The sequence below is a fragment of the Hippocampus guttulatus genome, chromosome 5, assembly GCF_054856545.1.
Source record: "Hippocampus guttulatus isolate MCC_2025c chromosome 5, RoL_Hgut_1.0, whole genome shotgun sequence".
Classification (NCBI taxonomy): Eukaryota; Metazoa; Chordata; class Actinopteri; order Syngnathiformes; family Syngnathidae; genus Hippocampus; species Hippocampus guttulatus.
The window spans coordinates 174,918-186,671 of NC_141265.1; the positions used below are offsets into that span (position 1 = coordinate 174,918).

Genomic DNA, 11,754 nt, shown 5'->3' on the forward strand with positions numbered 1-11,754 from the left:
TCGCGTGCGGCGCTTCACTTTCAACGGCCAAAGTTTAATGACGGCGATCATCGCATTGGAAAGACGTCTCGGCGGGCTGAAAATCAGCGACCGTGTCAAAGGGTTCTCGTTTGGAGTTTTCCCACGGCGCCGCACAAACATCGGGCGCTCCCTAAATCTGAACTTTGTCTCCCCTCGGCAGCAGAGAAGTCGGCCGCCTTTCTGGAGCGACACACCTCGTGCTGAGCGTCTTCGCTACTACCCGGCCGACCGCTTGTCCAGGTGAGACGCCCCCAAGCCCGTCCGGTGGCACAGGCGCGCGCGGGAGAAAATCGTCCTTCCGAGACCTTTCTTTCAAAAGATTCCCTGTACTTGCAACGCCCAAAATATCAACGTTATGCATCCTCAAGCGGTCGCCCGCCGGAAAGACGAAGCATCCTCGGGACAATTCGGAGCGTTGGAGCCGGCTGCCGCGCGGGTTTTGGGGATGCGAACTCCCCGCGGGAAGGCCGCGGCCCGGAAACCAGCCCCGCGGGGGCCTCCGCGCTGCCAGAGGGCCGCCGCCGTGTTTTGCTGTGATACTCCGGCCATACGTAGAAGGGAAACAAACAAACGAAAAAAAGCCATTTGTGTATTTCTCGGTTTTTGTCCACGTGACTACGGTTGCGTTCCATTGAACTTTTTAGAATTTCTTATTTCACCCCGTTGCCCCATCATCCGCAGCATCATCGCCTTTTTCCGAGTTTCCCGTATCAAAGCGTGCGCGCCCACGTGGCCCCCGTCGCCTTTCGGGACGACGGCGCGAAAGGCAGCTGCGCCGGCGGGTCACGCGCGGCCTCGACAAACGCGTCTTTTTCCCATATCGGTGTGGAGACAGCTGCCGAGCGGGCCCCAAAACACTCGCGGCGTTGTTTTCCTGACGCGCGGCGTGCCGAGCTTTGGCGCGCGTCCACTCGGGCTGCGGCGATGTCACGCGGGGCCCGATGCCATCGCCGCCCTCCCCAAACCTAATCCCGGTCCGGGAAGGCGAAAATCGCTTTGCGCTCCCCCAACCTTCCGGCACGTCGCGTTGACGCGTCACAAGCGCGCCCGGGGGCGAGTCGCAGACGGCCTCCGGCGACGCCGTCACTTCCGCGCACGCGCCGGCAAACCTTTTTGGCAGCTTCCATCGAGACGCTTTCGCAAACCCTTTTTTTTGTTTAGTTTTTTTCCCGCTTCGTGCGGAGGAACCAATTCTTGTCGTCGGCTCTCGTTTAGCGATGGGAACGAGCCGACGGATCGGCGACGAGACGATATCGCGCGAGAGGGACCGATGTCGTAACTCGTCCGGTCGGGCAGAGTTGCGATCGATCGGAACGGACGGCCGTAATTCAAATTCCGCGTCCGATTCAAAATGCGGCCTTTGGACTGGCACGTGGGACGGCGAGGATTATTATTTTTTTCCCTTTTTTTGCTTGACCGGCCGCCGTCGTTGTGTTTCAGCCCCGAGACGAGTCCGCCGAAGCCGCCGCCTCAGATTAGAATAGACATGGACCCGGACGACGGCCACCCTTTCATCCGGCCCGCTCGAGGATCCGAGACATCTCTGTAGGTCCGCCGAGCCGGGGCGACGCCCGCGGGGCCGACGACCGCCATCGTCGCCGCCGCCGCCAAATCGCAGCGAGCAAGCTAACGCGGCGACGACGACTCGATGGACGCGACCGCAGCTCTGTGCTTTTCCCTCCCCGCTCGCTTTTCCTTTTCCATCATCCGTCTCTACTTTTCCATCCTCAAATATGTAAAAAGGATGATTATGCCGACCTTTTCCCGTAGCAGGAAATGTTCATTTTTAGAGTCTACCTCTCGTCTGCGATGAACGAGCGTCGATTGATTGTGGGGGATTCGAGACGGAAAAGGTGTGCTCATGTGATTGAATAGTTATTAATGCCGAATTAACAATGAACCGGACGCCCTTTTTGATTTGTGTTTTTCGTACTAGATTCAATTGAAAACATTTATTTTAGTGCTTCATTTTGTAATCGTTTGTTAGTGTGCGCGTTGAGAACGCATGTGGCGTTTTCCTCAGCTGGGAGCAATCTCGTGTTGGAAAAATGCGTTACGTTGCCTTTCGAGTGGCCGACGAGGTCCATCGCTCGTACCGTAATCCAAACTCGAGGACAAATCACAACTGGTGTTTTTCACCCCGGAATAGTCGCTTTCTCCATTTTTGTGATTTTTGTTTGTTTTTTAAGTACTCTTCAAATCAAGAATATTAAATACATATTTTTTTTCTTTCTATTAAGACCCCCCGCCCCCCAGCTCTGAAAATAAATTTGAAGAACGGTTGCGCGAGTTAGCTTAGCATGAACTCTGGAAAGCAACTCCCCCCAAAAAAATCCTGAGAATACATCAAGAAAGATGCAGATTTGGCAGCTCAAGCGTGAGGCCGACCGATGCTTCGGCTAACTTTGAGTCACAAAACAACTCAAATATCCTGTTGGGAAAATTTCTTTTGACATCTTCGGGGCGCTTCTCGAGCTCGCTTTGAATAGCACAACTCCCCTCGAATGCCATTGAAAAGCACTGGTAAATTCCTGGCTGTCATTTAGGCGACGCGAGTGGCCTATTCGGCAGCACGTTAGCCCGTCAGCCAAAGTAACCGTGTGATTATGATTTCTAGTCCTCTTGTTTTTTTGTTGGTTTGTTTGTTTTGCTTTTCATCCAGAATAAAATCACTAAGAATCAATGCATCTAAAAAAAATTTTTTTTTTTTTTAATTTTTTTGGAGGGGGCGGGGGCTTTTCATCATTCTTTTTTTGTTTGTTTGTTTGGACGGAGGGCTTTTTAGAATGACTACTTTAGAATTTCAATTTTTCAAATGAAATGTACATTGAAAATAAAAAGGCTATGAAAGAAACGCGCTGTTGCCCCTTGAGTGACTTGCGTGCGACTCGAACGAAAATCCTTCCCGATGAATGACTGAAGGCACAGCTCCCTCTTGTGTTCGTTCCACCCTATTGCAGGAGAGGGGAGGCCAATTTTGCTCCCCTCGGCCATGGGGAAAGGAAGGAGCACATTCATTGGCTCACGTTTTGTTCTTTAAAGAAGTCTTATTCTCGTGTCATTCACATGATTTTCGTCTTGCAACGTTCGAATGTTTTTTTTTTGTTGTCTAATCGCAACTTTAGTCACTAACGCGTGTCATTCTACAACTTTAACTTTTCATGCAAACATTAAGAATAAAATTGGGATCTATTTTGACATGTTATTCTTCTATAACATCTTATTGCTGTAACGTTCAATTTTTTCCTCTCCTGTGACTTAAGAACTTTTTATCGAATAATATTCTGACTTGAGCGCCTTAAAATTATGCTGATTTAAAACATGGTCATGTTCTATTCAAGTAAAATAAGAAAAATAAAGATAATCACTGTAACTGTCTCGCTAATTAAAAACAACTTTTTGTCATGCGTTGACCCATTCTGACTCGTTTCTTGAGATTTTGAAATCGTAGACGGTACCTTTGAGTGTAAAAAGCAAGTCGCGGTGAGCTTACCTCATTAAAAGACGCGGCCCTCCGTCGCGAATGGACTCGTTTGCAGCTAACGAAGCGAACTCCGACCTGTCAGTGAGGTGCAAAGAATGACACCGCGGCTCATCTGGCGCGCAGTCGGGAGCGTTCGGCCCAATTAGCAAACGAGTCGGAGCGAATTCACGCGCCGACGTCAAAGCGGGATGTCGTGACCCGGATACACTGTAAATGCGGGAACAAAAAAAGCCGCAAACATTCTGCTGCCCGACTCCATTTTACCCAGTTGGGGGCAACAAAGCTAAACGTCTCAAGGGAATCATGACATAGAAGGAACTGGAAGTTTTCTAATGTTGTTGAAGTACCGTCAAGAAGTAATTTACGGACTCCTGTCATGCGCGCGACATGATGTGTTTGAGAGCTGAATGATAATTGGCGTTTGTTGACCTAAAGTGGTCATCACAAGCGCCCTAAAGCTAACGGTGATTGCCAACCTGGTAGCAGAGGCTATTTTTGTTGGCATCTGATTATTTCTGCATGTAAGATCATGTCAGCAAAATTCAACTTTTTTTTTCCCCCAGCAAAACCAATGGCACTGGAGTCAAGCAACAAGAGAGGGTTGGAGAAGTGTTGTCACCATGTTAAGAATGAAAGAAGTTAGCGGGTAAAACGGTCGGTACCCAGTCAGCAAAATTGGTCTGGCCCAGCTCTGGGGCAGACACGGCACGTACATTCGGCCCACATACCTCAATGAATGACGGTCCTGCAGTGGCCCACGTCTGGCAAAAAAAACGACCATGGATTGTAAGGCGTTTTTCGCCGAAAAAAACGACCATGTATAGTAAGGCGTTTTTAGACAAAAAAAACGACCATGTATAGTAAGGAGTTTTTAACCGACAAAAACGACCATGTCTAGTAAGGCGTTTTTCGCTGATAAAAACGACCATGTATAGTAAGGCGATTTTAGCCAACAAAAACGACCATGTATAGTAAGGCGTTTTTAGCCGAAAAAAACGACCATGTAGAGTAAGGCGTTTTTAGCCCAAAAAATAACCATGTATAGTGAGCCATTTTTTGACCCAAAAAATGACCATATATATAGTAAGCCGTTTTTAGCCGAAAAAAACGACCATGTATAGTGAGGCGTTTTTAGCCGAAAAAAAACGACCATGTATAGTAAGGCGTTTTTCGCTGATAAAAACGACCATGTATAGTAAGGCGATTTTAGCCGACAAAAACGACCATGTATAGTAAGGTGTTTTTAGCCGAAAAAAACGACCATGTGTATAGTAAGGCGTTTTTAGACAAAAAAAACGACCATGTATAGTAAGGCGTTTTTAGACAAAAAAAAACAACCATGTATAGTAAGGCGTTTTTAGCCGAAAAAAAACGACCATGTATAGTAAGGCGTTTTTTTAGACAAAAAAAACGACCATGTATAGTAAGAAGTTTTTAGCCCAAAAAAACGACCATGTATAGTAAGGCGTTTTTAGACAAAAAAAACGACCATGTATAGTAAGGTGTTTTTAGACCAAAAAAACGACTATACATGGTCGTTTTTGGCGGCAAAAATCGCCTTACTATACATGGTCGTTTTTTTTCCGTCTAAAAACGCTTTACTATACATGGTCGTTTTTTTTCGTATAAAAACGCCTTACTATACATGGTGGCTTTTTTTGTCTAAAAACGCCTTACTATACATGGTCGTTTTTGTCGGCGAAAAACGCCTTACTATACATGGTCGTTTTTTTCGTCGAAAAACGCCTTACTATACATGGTCGTTTTTTTCCAGCTAAAAACGCCTTACTATACATGTTCGTTTTTTTCGGCGAAAAACGCCTTACTATACATGGTCTTTTTTTTGGGTTAAAAATGCCTTACTATACATGGTCGTTTTTTTGGGGTTAAAAACGCCTTACTATACATGGTGGTTTTTTTCGTCGAAAAACGCCTTACTATACATGGTCGTTTTTTTGGGCTGAAAACGCCTTACTATACATGGTCGTTTTTTTCGTCGAAAAACGCCTTACTATACATGGTCGTTTTTTCCAGCTAAAAACGCCTTACTATACATGGTCGTTTTTTTCGGCTAAAAACGCCTTACTATACATGGTCGTTTTTTTCGGCTAAAAACGCCTTACTATACATGGACGTTTTTTTGGGTTAAAAATGCCTTACTATACATGGTCGTTTTTTTCGTCAAAAAACGCCTTACTATACATGGTCGTTTTTTCCAGCTAAAAACGCCTTACTATACATGGTCGGTTTTTTCCAGCTAAAAACGCCTTACTATACATGGTCGTTTTTTTCGGCTAAAAACGCCTTACTACACATGGTCGTTTTTTTCGTCGAAAAACGCCTTACTATACATGGTCGTTTTTTTGGTCTAAAAACGCCTTACTATACATGGTCGTTTTTTTGGGCTAAAAACGCCTTACTATACATGGTCGTTTTTTTCGGTGAAAAACGCCTTACTATACATGGTCGTTTTTTTCGGCTGAAAATGCCTTACTATACATGGTCGTTTTTTTCCAGCTAAAACGCCTTACTATACATGGAAGTTTTTTTCAGCTGAAAACGCCTTACTATACATGGTCGTTTTTTTCGGTGAAAAACGCCTTACTATACATGGTCGTTTTTTTCGGTGAAAAATGCCTTACTATACATGGTCGTTTTTTTCCAGCTAAAACGCCTTACTATACATGGAAGTTTTTTTCAGCTGAAAACGCCTTACTACACATGGTCGTTTTTTTCGTCGAAAAACGCCTTACTATACATGGTAGTTTTTTTTGGGTCTAAAAACGCCTTACTATACATGGTCGTTTTTTTCGGTGAAAAACGCCTTACTATAGATGGTCGTTTTTTGGGCTAAAAACGCCTTACTATACATGGTGGTTTTTTTTGGGCTAAAAACGCCTTACTGTTCATCACTGGTGTCAAACTCATTTCACATGGTGGGCCACATACGGCCTCGGTAGATGTCAAGTGGGCCGGACCATTAAAACTATCCCATACTTTGCTATAAACAACCAAAACAATACTGTATGTCTTTCCTTTGTTTTGGTATAAAAGAAGCACAAGAACATTTGGAAAATGTTGAAATTTAATGAACGTGTCTTTTCCAAAACATTTCATGAAGCACCTTACATTTCCTTCAACAAATGTGCAATTTACTTTTATCATTCACATACAGTATATGCATTGCAACTGATCCCATTGATTGTACAAACTTTAACAAGTAATTGTTATTGATAAATATAGTAATGCACTTTATGATTAAACAAGATTTATAAAGAAAGGAAGTTTTAAACCAATTACACGTGCATATAAAATCTAAATGTAATCCCTGCCTACACCTTACAAACTAAGGAGAGTGCTATTAAATGTGTAAATGTGAGAGTGCTATTGATAGCGTCTGCTGTCATGGGTCTGTCTCAGTGACGGACTGAGGCTGCTGTTGTCTTCTTCTCTGGTCAAAACAGTGACCCCCTAGCGGATACTCAATGAATTGCACCTAAATATTCATTCTGTCTTTTATGCATTTTTTTTCATTTTTAAATTATCCTGCGGGCCTGATTGAACCTCGCGCGCGAGTGTGTGTGTGTGATGAATGGAATTCCGCATCGGTGTGCAATTGTAAAACAAGGATGAATTGTTTTTGGGGCGGCCCGGTGAGCCAGCGGTTAGCGCGTCGACCTCACAGTGCAGAGGTCCCGGGTTCGATCCCGGCTCCGGCCTCCCTGTGTGGAGTTTGCACGTTCTCCCCGGGCCTGCGTGGGTTTTCTCCGGGTACTCTGGTTTCCTCCCACATTCCAAAGACATGCATGGCAGGCTGATTGAACACTCTAAAATTGTCCCTAGGTGTGAGTGTGGGCGCGGATGGTCGTTCGTCTCTGTGTGCCCTGCGATTGGCTGGCGACCGGTTCAGGGTGTCGCCCGCCTACTGCCCGAAGACGGCTGGGATAGGCTCCGGCACCCCCCGCGACCCTAGTGAAGATAAAAGCGGTTCGGAAAATGAATGAAATGTTTTTGCTTTAATTAGGGGCCATCTCCAGTGAATGCGGTGCGGTGGGTGACGACGAGCCACCCCCGAGAGCCCCCTAAGAAGAGGAGGACAACGGGTTGTTTGGATGATGAAAAAAAAACAAACATTTGAAATGCCGCATCGGATCCGCTGCAACTACGCTGGCTCCCACCTCGGAAACGGTCCAAATGGCTTCCCTGGAAAGCGGGTGACTTCACGCGCCCGCCTCCCCCGGCCCAAATGGAACCGGCGCCAAACGGCCGCCTCTCTCAATTCCGATCCCATTAGGTGTCTGGGAGCGCATCTATTGCGGCGCTCTCAGTTATAGAATTTCACGCCTCCGGTTTTTGCGGCTGATTGGACCCGTTTCCCGTTTGGACACGTGCCTTCAAATGGGCTCTTTTTCCCCGTAATGGGGAAGACGTGCCAGAGATCGGCGGCCGCATTAGCGCCTTAGCATGTAGCCGACCCCATCACCGGAGGACGATGGGGCCGTTTGACCTTTCTCTTATGTTTTGAAAGCCAGATTCGACTCGGGTCAAATATCTCTTCCGAGCTCTGTGGAAGCTCCAAGTGGAAAAGTCCAATTCATCAACGAAGCCGTCTCGAGACGCCACTTGCCGGAAAGACGCGTGTGTATTTCTATCTGTCTATTGGAAGGAATCTTCAGTGCTTCATATGATAAAATGACAACGAGAAACTCGTCGCACGGTACCCTCTCCGAGCGATCGCTAGCCTCAAACGGAAACGGAATCGTCTCTCCCCTCTGTCGAGCCTGAAGATCTTAATTGGCCTCCCGCTTCTCACCCGGGCGCCGTTTCCACATCGAGAGAGCTCGCCACCCGCCGGGAATCTGTCATCCGCATCCCGGCCAAGCGGTCAGTCAAAGGCCGCGGCCGCGTGCTGCCGAGCGGCCTCGCTACGGGGGGAATCTTCTCGTGCGGCCGCTTTCCATCCACATTGACAACCGGAGCCGTGGGAGGAGCCCGATTTGCGCACCATGCGCGCCGGGCTCGCAAGCGGCGCCCAAAAAACGACAACAAACACAAATGGTCTTGAAATATTGCTTTTTCAATTGAGGGAAAACTGCGGGGCCGCGCTCGCTCGGCCTACTCGCGCCACTCAGCCATCTGCTGGTGAATGCCAAAGAGTGGAAAAGCATTTAAAATGCAGGGGGGGGGGGGCGACTTTTGGGTAAACCCCCCAACGCTAGCAAACACATGACGAAAGTGTTTTTTGCTCACATATCTAAAAATCGCACACCGCAAGAATGCTCCCACACCATTGAGCGAATGAACGTCTGCTGACATCTCCGATTGAAAGCCCCTCCCGCACAGTGGCGGTTCTGGGGGGGGGGGGGGGGGGTCAACGGGGGCCAGTGCCCCTGTAGCACCGATTCTGGCCCCCCCTCCGAGCGCAGGTTACGCAGTCGTGCCGAGTCGCCGACGCGAAAGGTGGAACCAAAGCGCATGATTTAACATTCTAGTCGGACCCTTTAGTGCGCTGCGCCATTTAAAAATGAGAAGCGGTCCGCAGAGAAGGAAATTACCACCACACGAGTGCTATTTGCGCGTGTGTGTGTGTGTGCGTATGTGTAACTTTTTTAGTCTCCCTTTTTATTTTAATTTTTATTTAACAGGATCAATATATGACATTGCCTTTTAAAATTTGGATAATGATATGCATGTAAAACATCTAGCTTCAGTGTATTTGCAATCTTTGTCCCCGGCAGGCTGCTACCATATCATCACCTGGCTTGGAATATTCTCAACAGACGTATTGTTACGCTTGCAGACATTTTAGCCCTCCTAATACTGTTTTTTTCTCATCACTGTAATGTTATGACTACAATTTCAAAGTCTGAAGAAATAAAAAGTCAAATAAGATTTCGAATCTGTCTTTTTAGCCCTGGGTTGAATGTGCCCCCCCATCAAAACCCCTGGCCCCAGCCCGGCCCCCTCAGTGAAATTGATCCAGAACCGCCCCTGCTCCCGCACGCCTTCTGAAACACACACGCACACAAACACGTGCATTTGATTGAATGTTTATCGATTGGGCAAGTTTGTCGCGTGTGACGTTGAGCGATTCGGACAGCCTTTTCAGGTCGCTAAGCGCCGTCGCCTGGAAAAAAGAAAAAGCCAGCGTGATGCGAACGAAGCGTGTCAGGCGCTGCGCCGGCTTTGCGCTCGTGAGCATTTTGAGCAGGTGGAAGCAGAAAAATTTGCCATGCAGATGAAGACCCGGCCCGGCTTTCTCGGCCGTCGGCCAAAGGAGACGCCGGCGTGTCACAAAGCATCGGCCCCGGACGGCGCCGCCACGTCTCGGCCAATCAGCATCCGTCACTCTTTTCTCGGCTTTTTTTCTTTTTTGCCGAGGCCCGCTGCGTATTTTGAGTCCGCTCCCGTCAGCAAAGTTGCCTCCTAATCTCCGCCGAGCACATCCCGGCGTTTGCGACTGTAAAAATAGTTCAAAGAAACAGACGAGGATTAACGGTGCACATTTTGGCTTCTGCTTTTCTTGTGCCGGCTAAAAAAAAAAAAAAAGTGCAGCGCCATCGTCATCGACGTCACGCGAGACGTCGGCAGGCCAGCCGTTCATGAGAGCGCACGCATCCATTCTCTGATCCGCTTTTCTTCACCAGTCATTTGCATTATTTCCACCGCCCGTTCCAAGCGACCGAGCCCGGGCCCGTCCGCCGGATCGACCGACGGACCGGTCGATGATGTGGACCGTTCTTTTGTGAGCAAACTCGGACCAAGGCAAAACGAGGCCGACCGAGACCAAATTGGGGGACGACAAGGCGCCGCCGAGCGGTTGGCAAAGAAAAGCAAAGGCGGGACAACCGCGGTAGCCATTTTCCTTCCGCGCATCTGAAGTCGCCGACAAAAAAAACAACAACGGGGGCCCCGATCGGCACCTCGGGCGAACGGGACATCGGAAGAGTCGCGTGGAACGACTCCACCTGGAAAGACCAGAGGAAAGGTGGCGGCCCGCCGCCAGGGGCGGTTCTGGATCAATTTCACTGAGGGGGCCGGGCTGGGGCCAGGGGTTTTGATGGGGGGAGCACATTCAACCCAGGGCTAAAAAGACAGATTCGAAATCTTATTTGACTTTTTATTTCTTCAGACTCGGGTGTCTTGAAAGGCGCTTATAAATAAAATGTATTATTATTATTATTATTAGGAGGGCTAAAATGTCTGCAAGCGTAACAATACGTCTGTTGAGAATATTCAAGCCAGGGGATGATATGGTAGCAGCCTGCCGGGGACAAAAATTGCAAATACACTGAAGCTAGATGTTTTACATGCATATCATTATCCAAATTTTAAAAGGCAATGTCATATATTGATCCTGTTAAATAAAAATTAAAATAAAAAGGGAGACTAAAAAAGTTACACATACGCACACACACACACACGCGCAAATAGCACTCGTGTGGTGGTAATTTCCTTCTCTGCGGACCGCTTCTCATTTTTAAATGGCGCAGCGCACTAAAGGGTCCGACTAGAATGTTAAATCACGCGCTTTGGTTCCACCTTTCGCGTCGGCGACTCGGCACGACTGCGTAATCTGCGCTCGGAGGGGGGGCCACAGGGGGGGCCAGAATCGGTGCTACAGGGGCACTGGCCCCCGTTGGCCCCCCCCCCCAGAACCGCCACTGCCCGCCGCCGGAACCACAAGCCCCCGTGAGCTGAGGGGCCCTCAGCGAGTCAAAGGTCGAGCCCTCTCGGCCCTCTCAAAGTCAGGCCAAGGGGGGGGGGAGGATCGGAACCCGAGTCGCCGCGTCTCATTTCGGCAACGCCGCAGCAAAGCAAGGCGCATGGAAAAGCAGGCCCGCGTCAATGTCGCTTGGTTTTGCCCTTGGAACAAAGGCTCTTTTTTGTCCAATTCCAAGAATCACATCAAAACGTGACCCCAAATGTTTGTTTTGTCTGCCCGTCCCCATTCGAGCATCGTCTTCCGAAATGAAAGAGGAGCAAAGCGGACTCGCTTCAGATGTCAGGAACTGTGGTGGGATGTCACAATTGTTGAAGCCTTCAAAAATGTTGGAATCGGAATTTGGGGGTCGGGGGGTACAACTGCCCAGCGGTGGGCTGGCAAAGTGCGGGGCACACGCACACACAGACGAACAAGCGCCGGCGCGTGTGGCGTCGCACCCTGGGGCAATTTGGAGCGTTGAGCATTTTCTGGGTGGGGGGGGGGGGGGGGCAGGGAAGGGAGGAGAGCGCCAAAAAGGCCACGA

At 48.4% G+C, this 11,754-nt stretch overlaps 1 protein-coding gene across 12 annotated transcripts in view; it reads left to right on the plus strand.

Moving 5' to 3' along the window:
* slc4a4a (solute carrier family 4 member 4a) overlaps positions 1-2,875 on the plus strand; it is a 37,523-nt gene extending 34,648 nt beyond the window's left edge. For 11 of the 12 annotated variants that reach the window (XM_086111915.1, XM_086111913.1, XM_086111914.1 and 8 more), the window contains 2 exons: positions 182-261; positions 1,462-2,875. In XM_086111915.1, coding sequence (XP_085968041.1) covers positions 182-261; positions 1,462-1,570 — 189 coding nt within the window. In that variant the 3' untranslated portion in view covers positions 1,571-2,875. The remainder of the gene's footprint in view (positions 1-181; positions 262-1,461) is intronic. The other variant, XM_086111919.1, reaches the window with a different exon arrangement.
* The last annotated feature ends 8,879 nt before the right edge of the window (positions 2,876-11,754 follow it).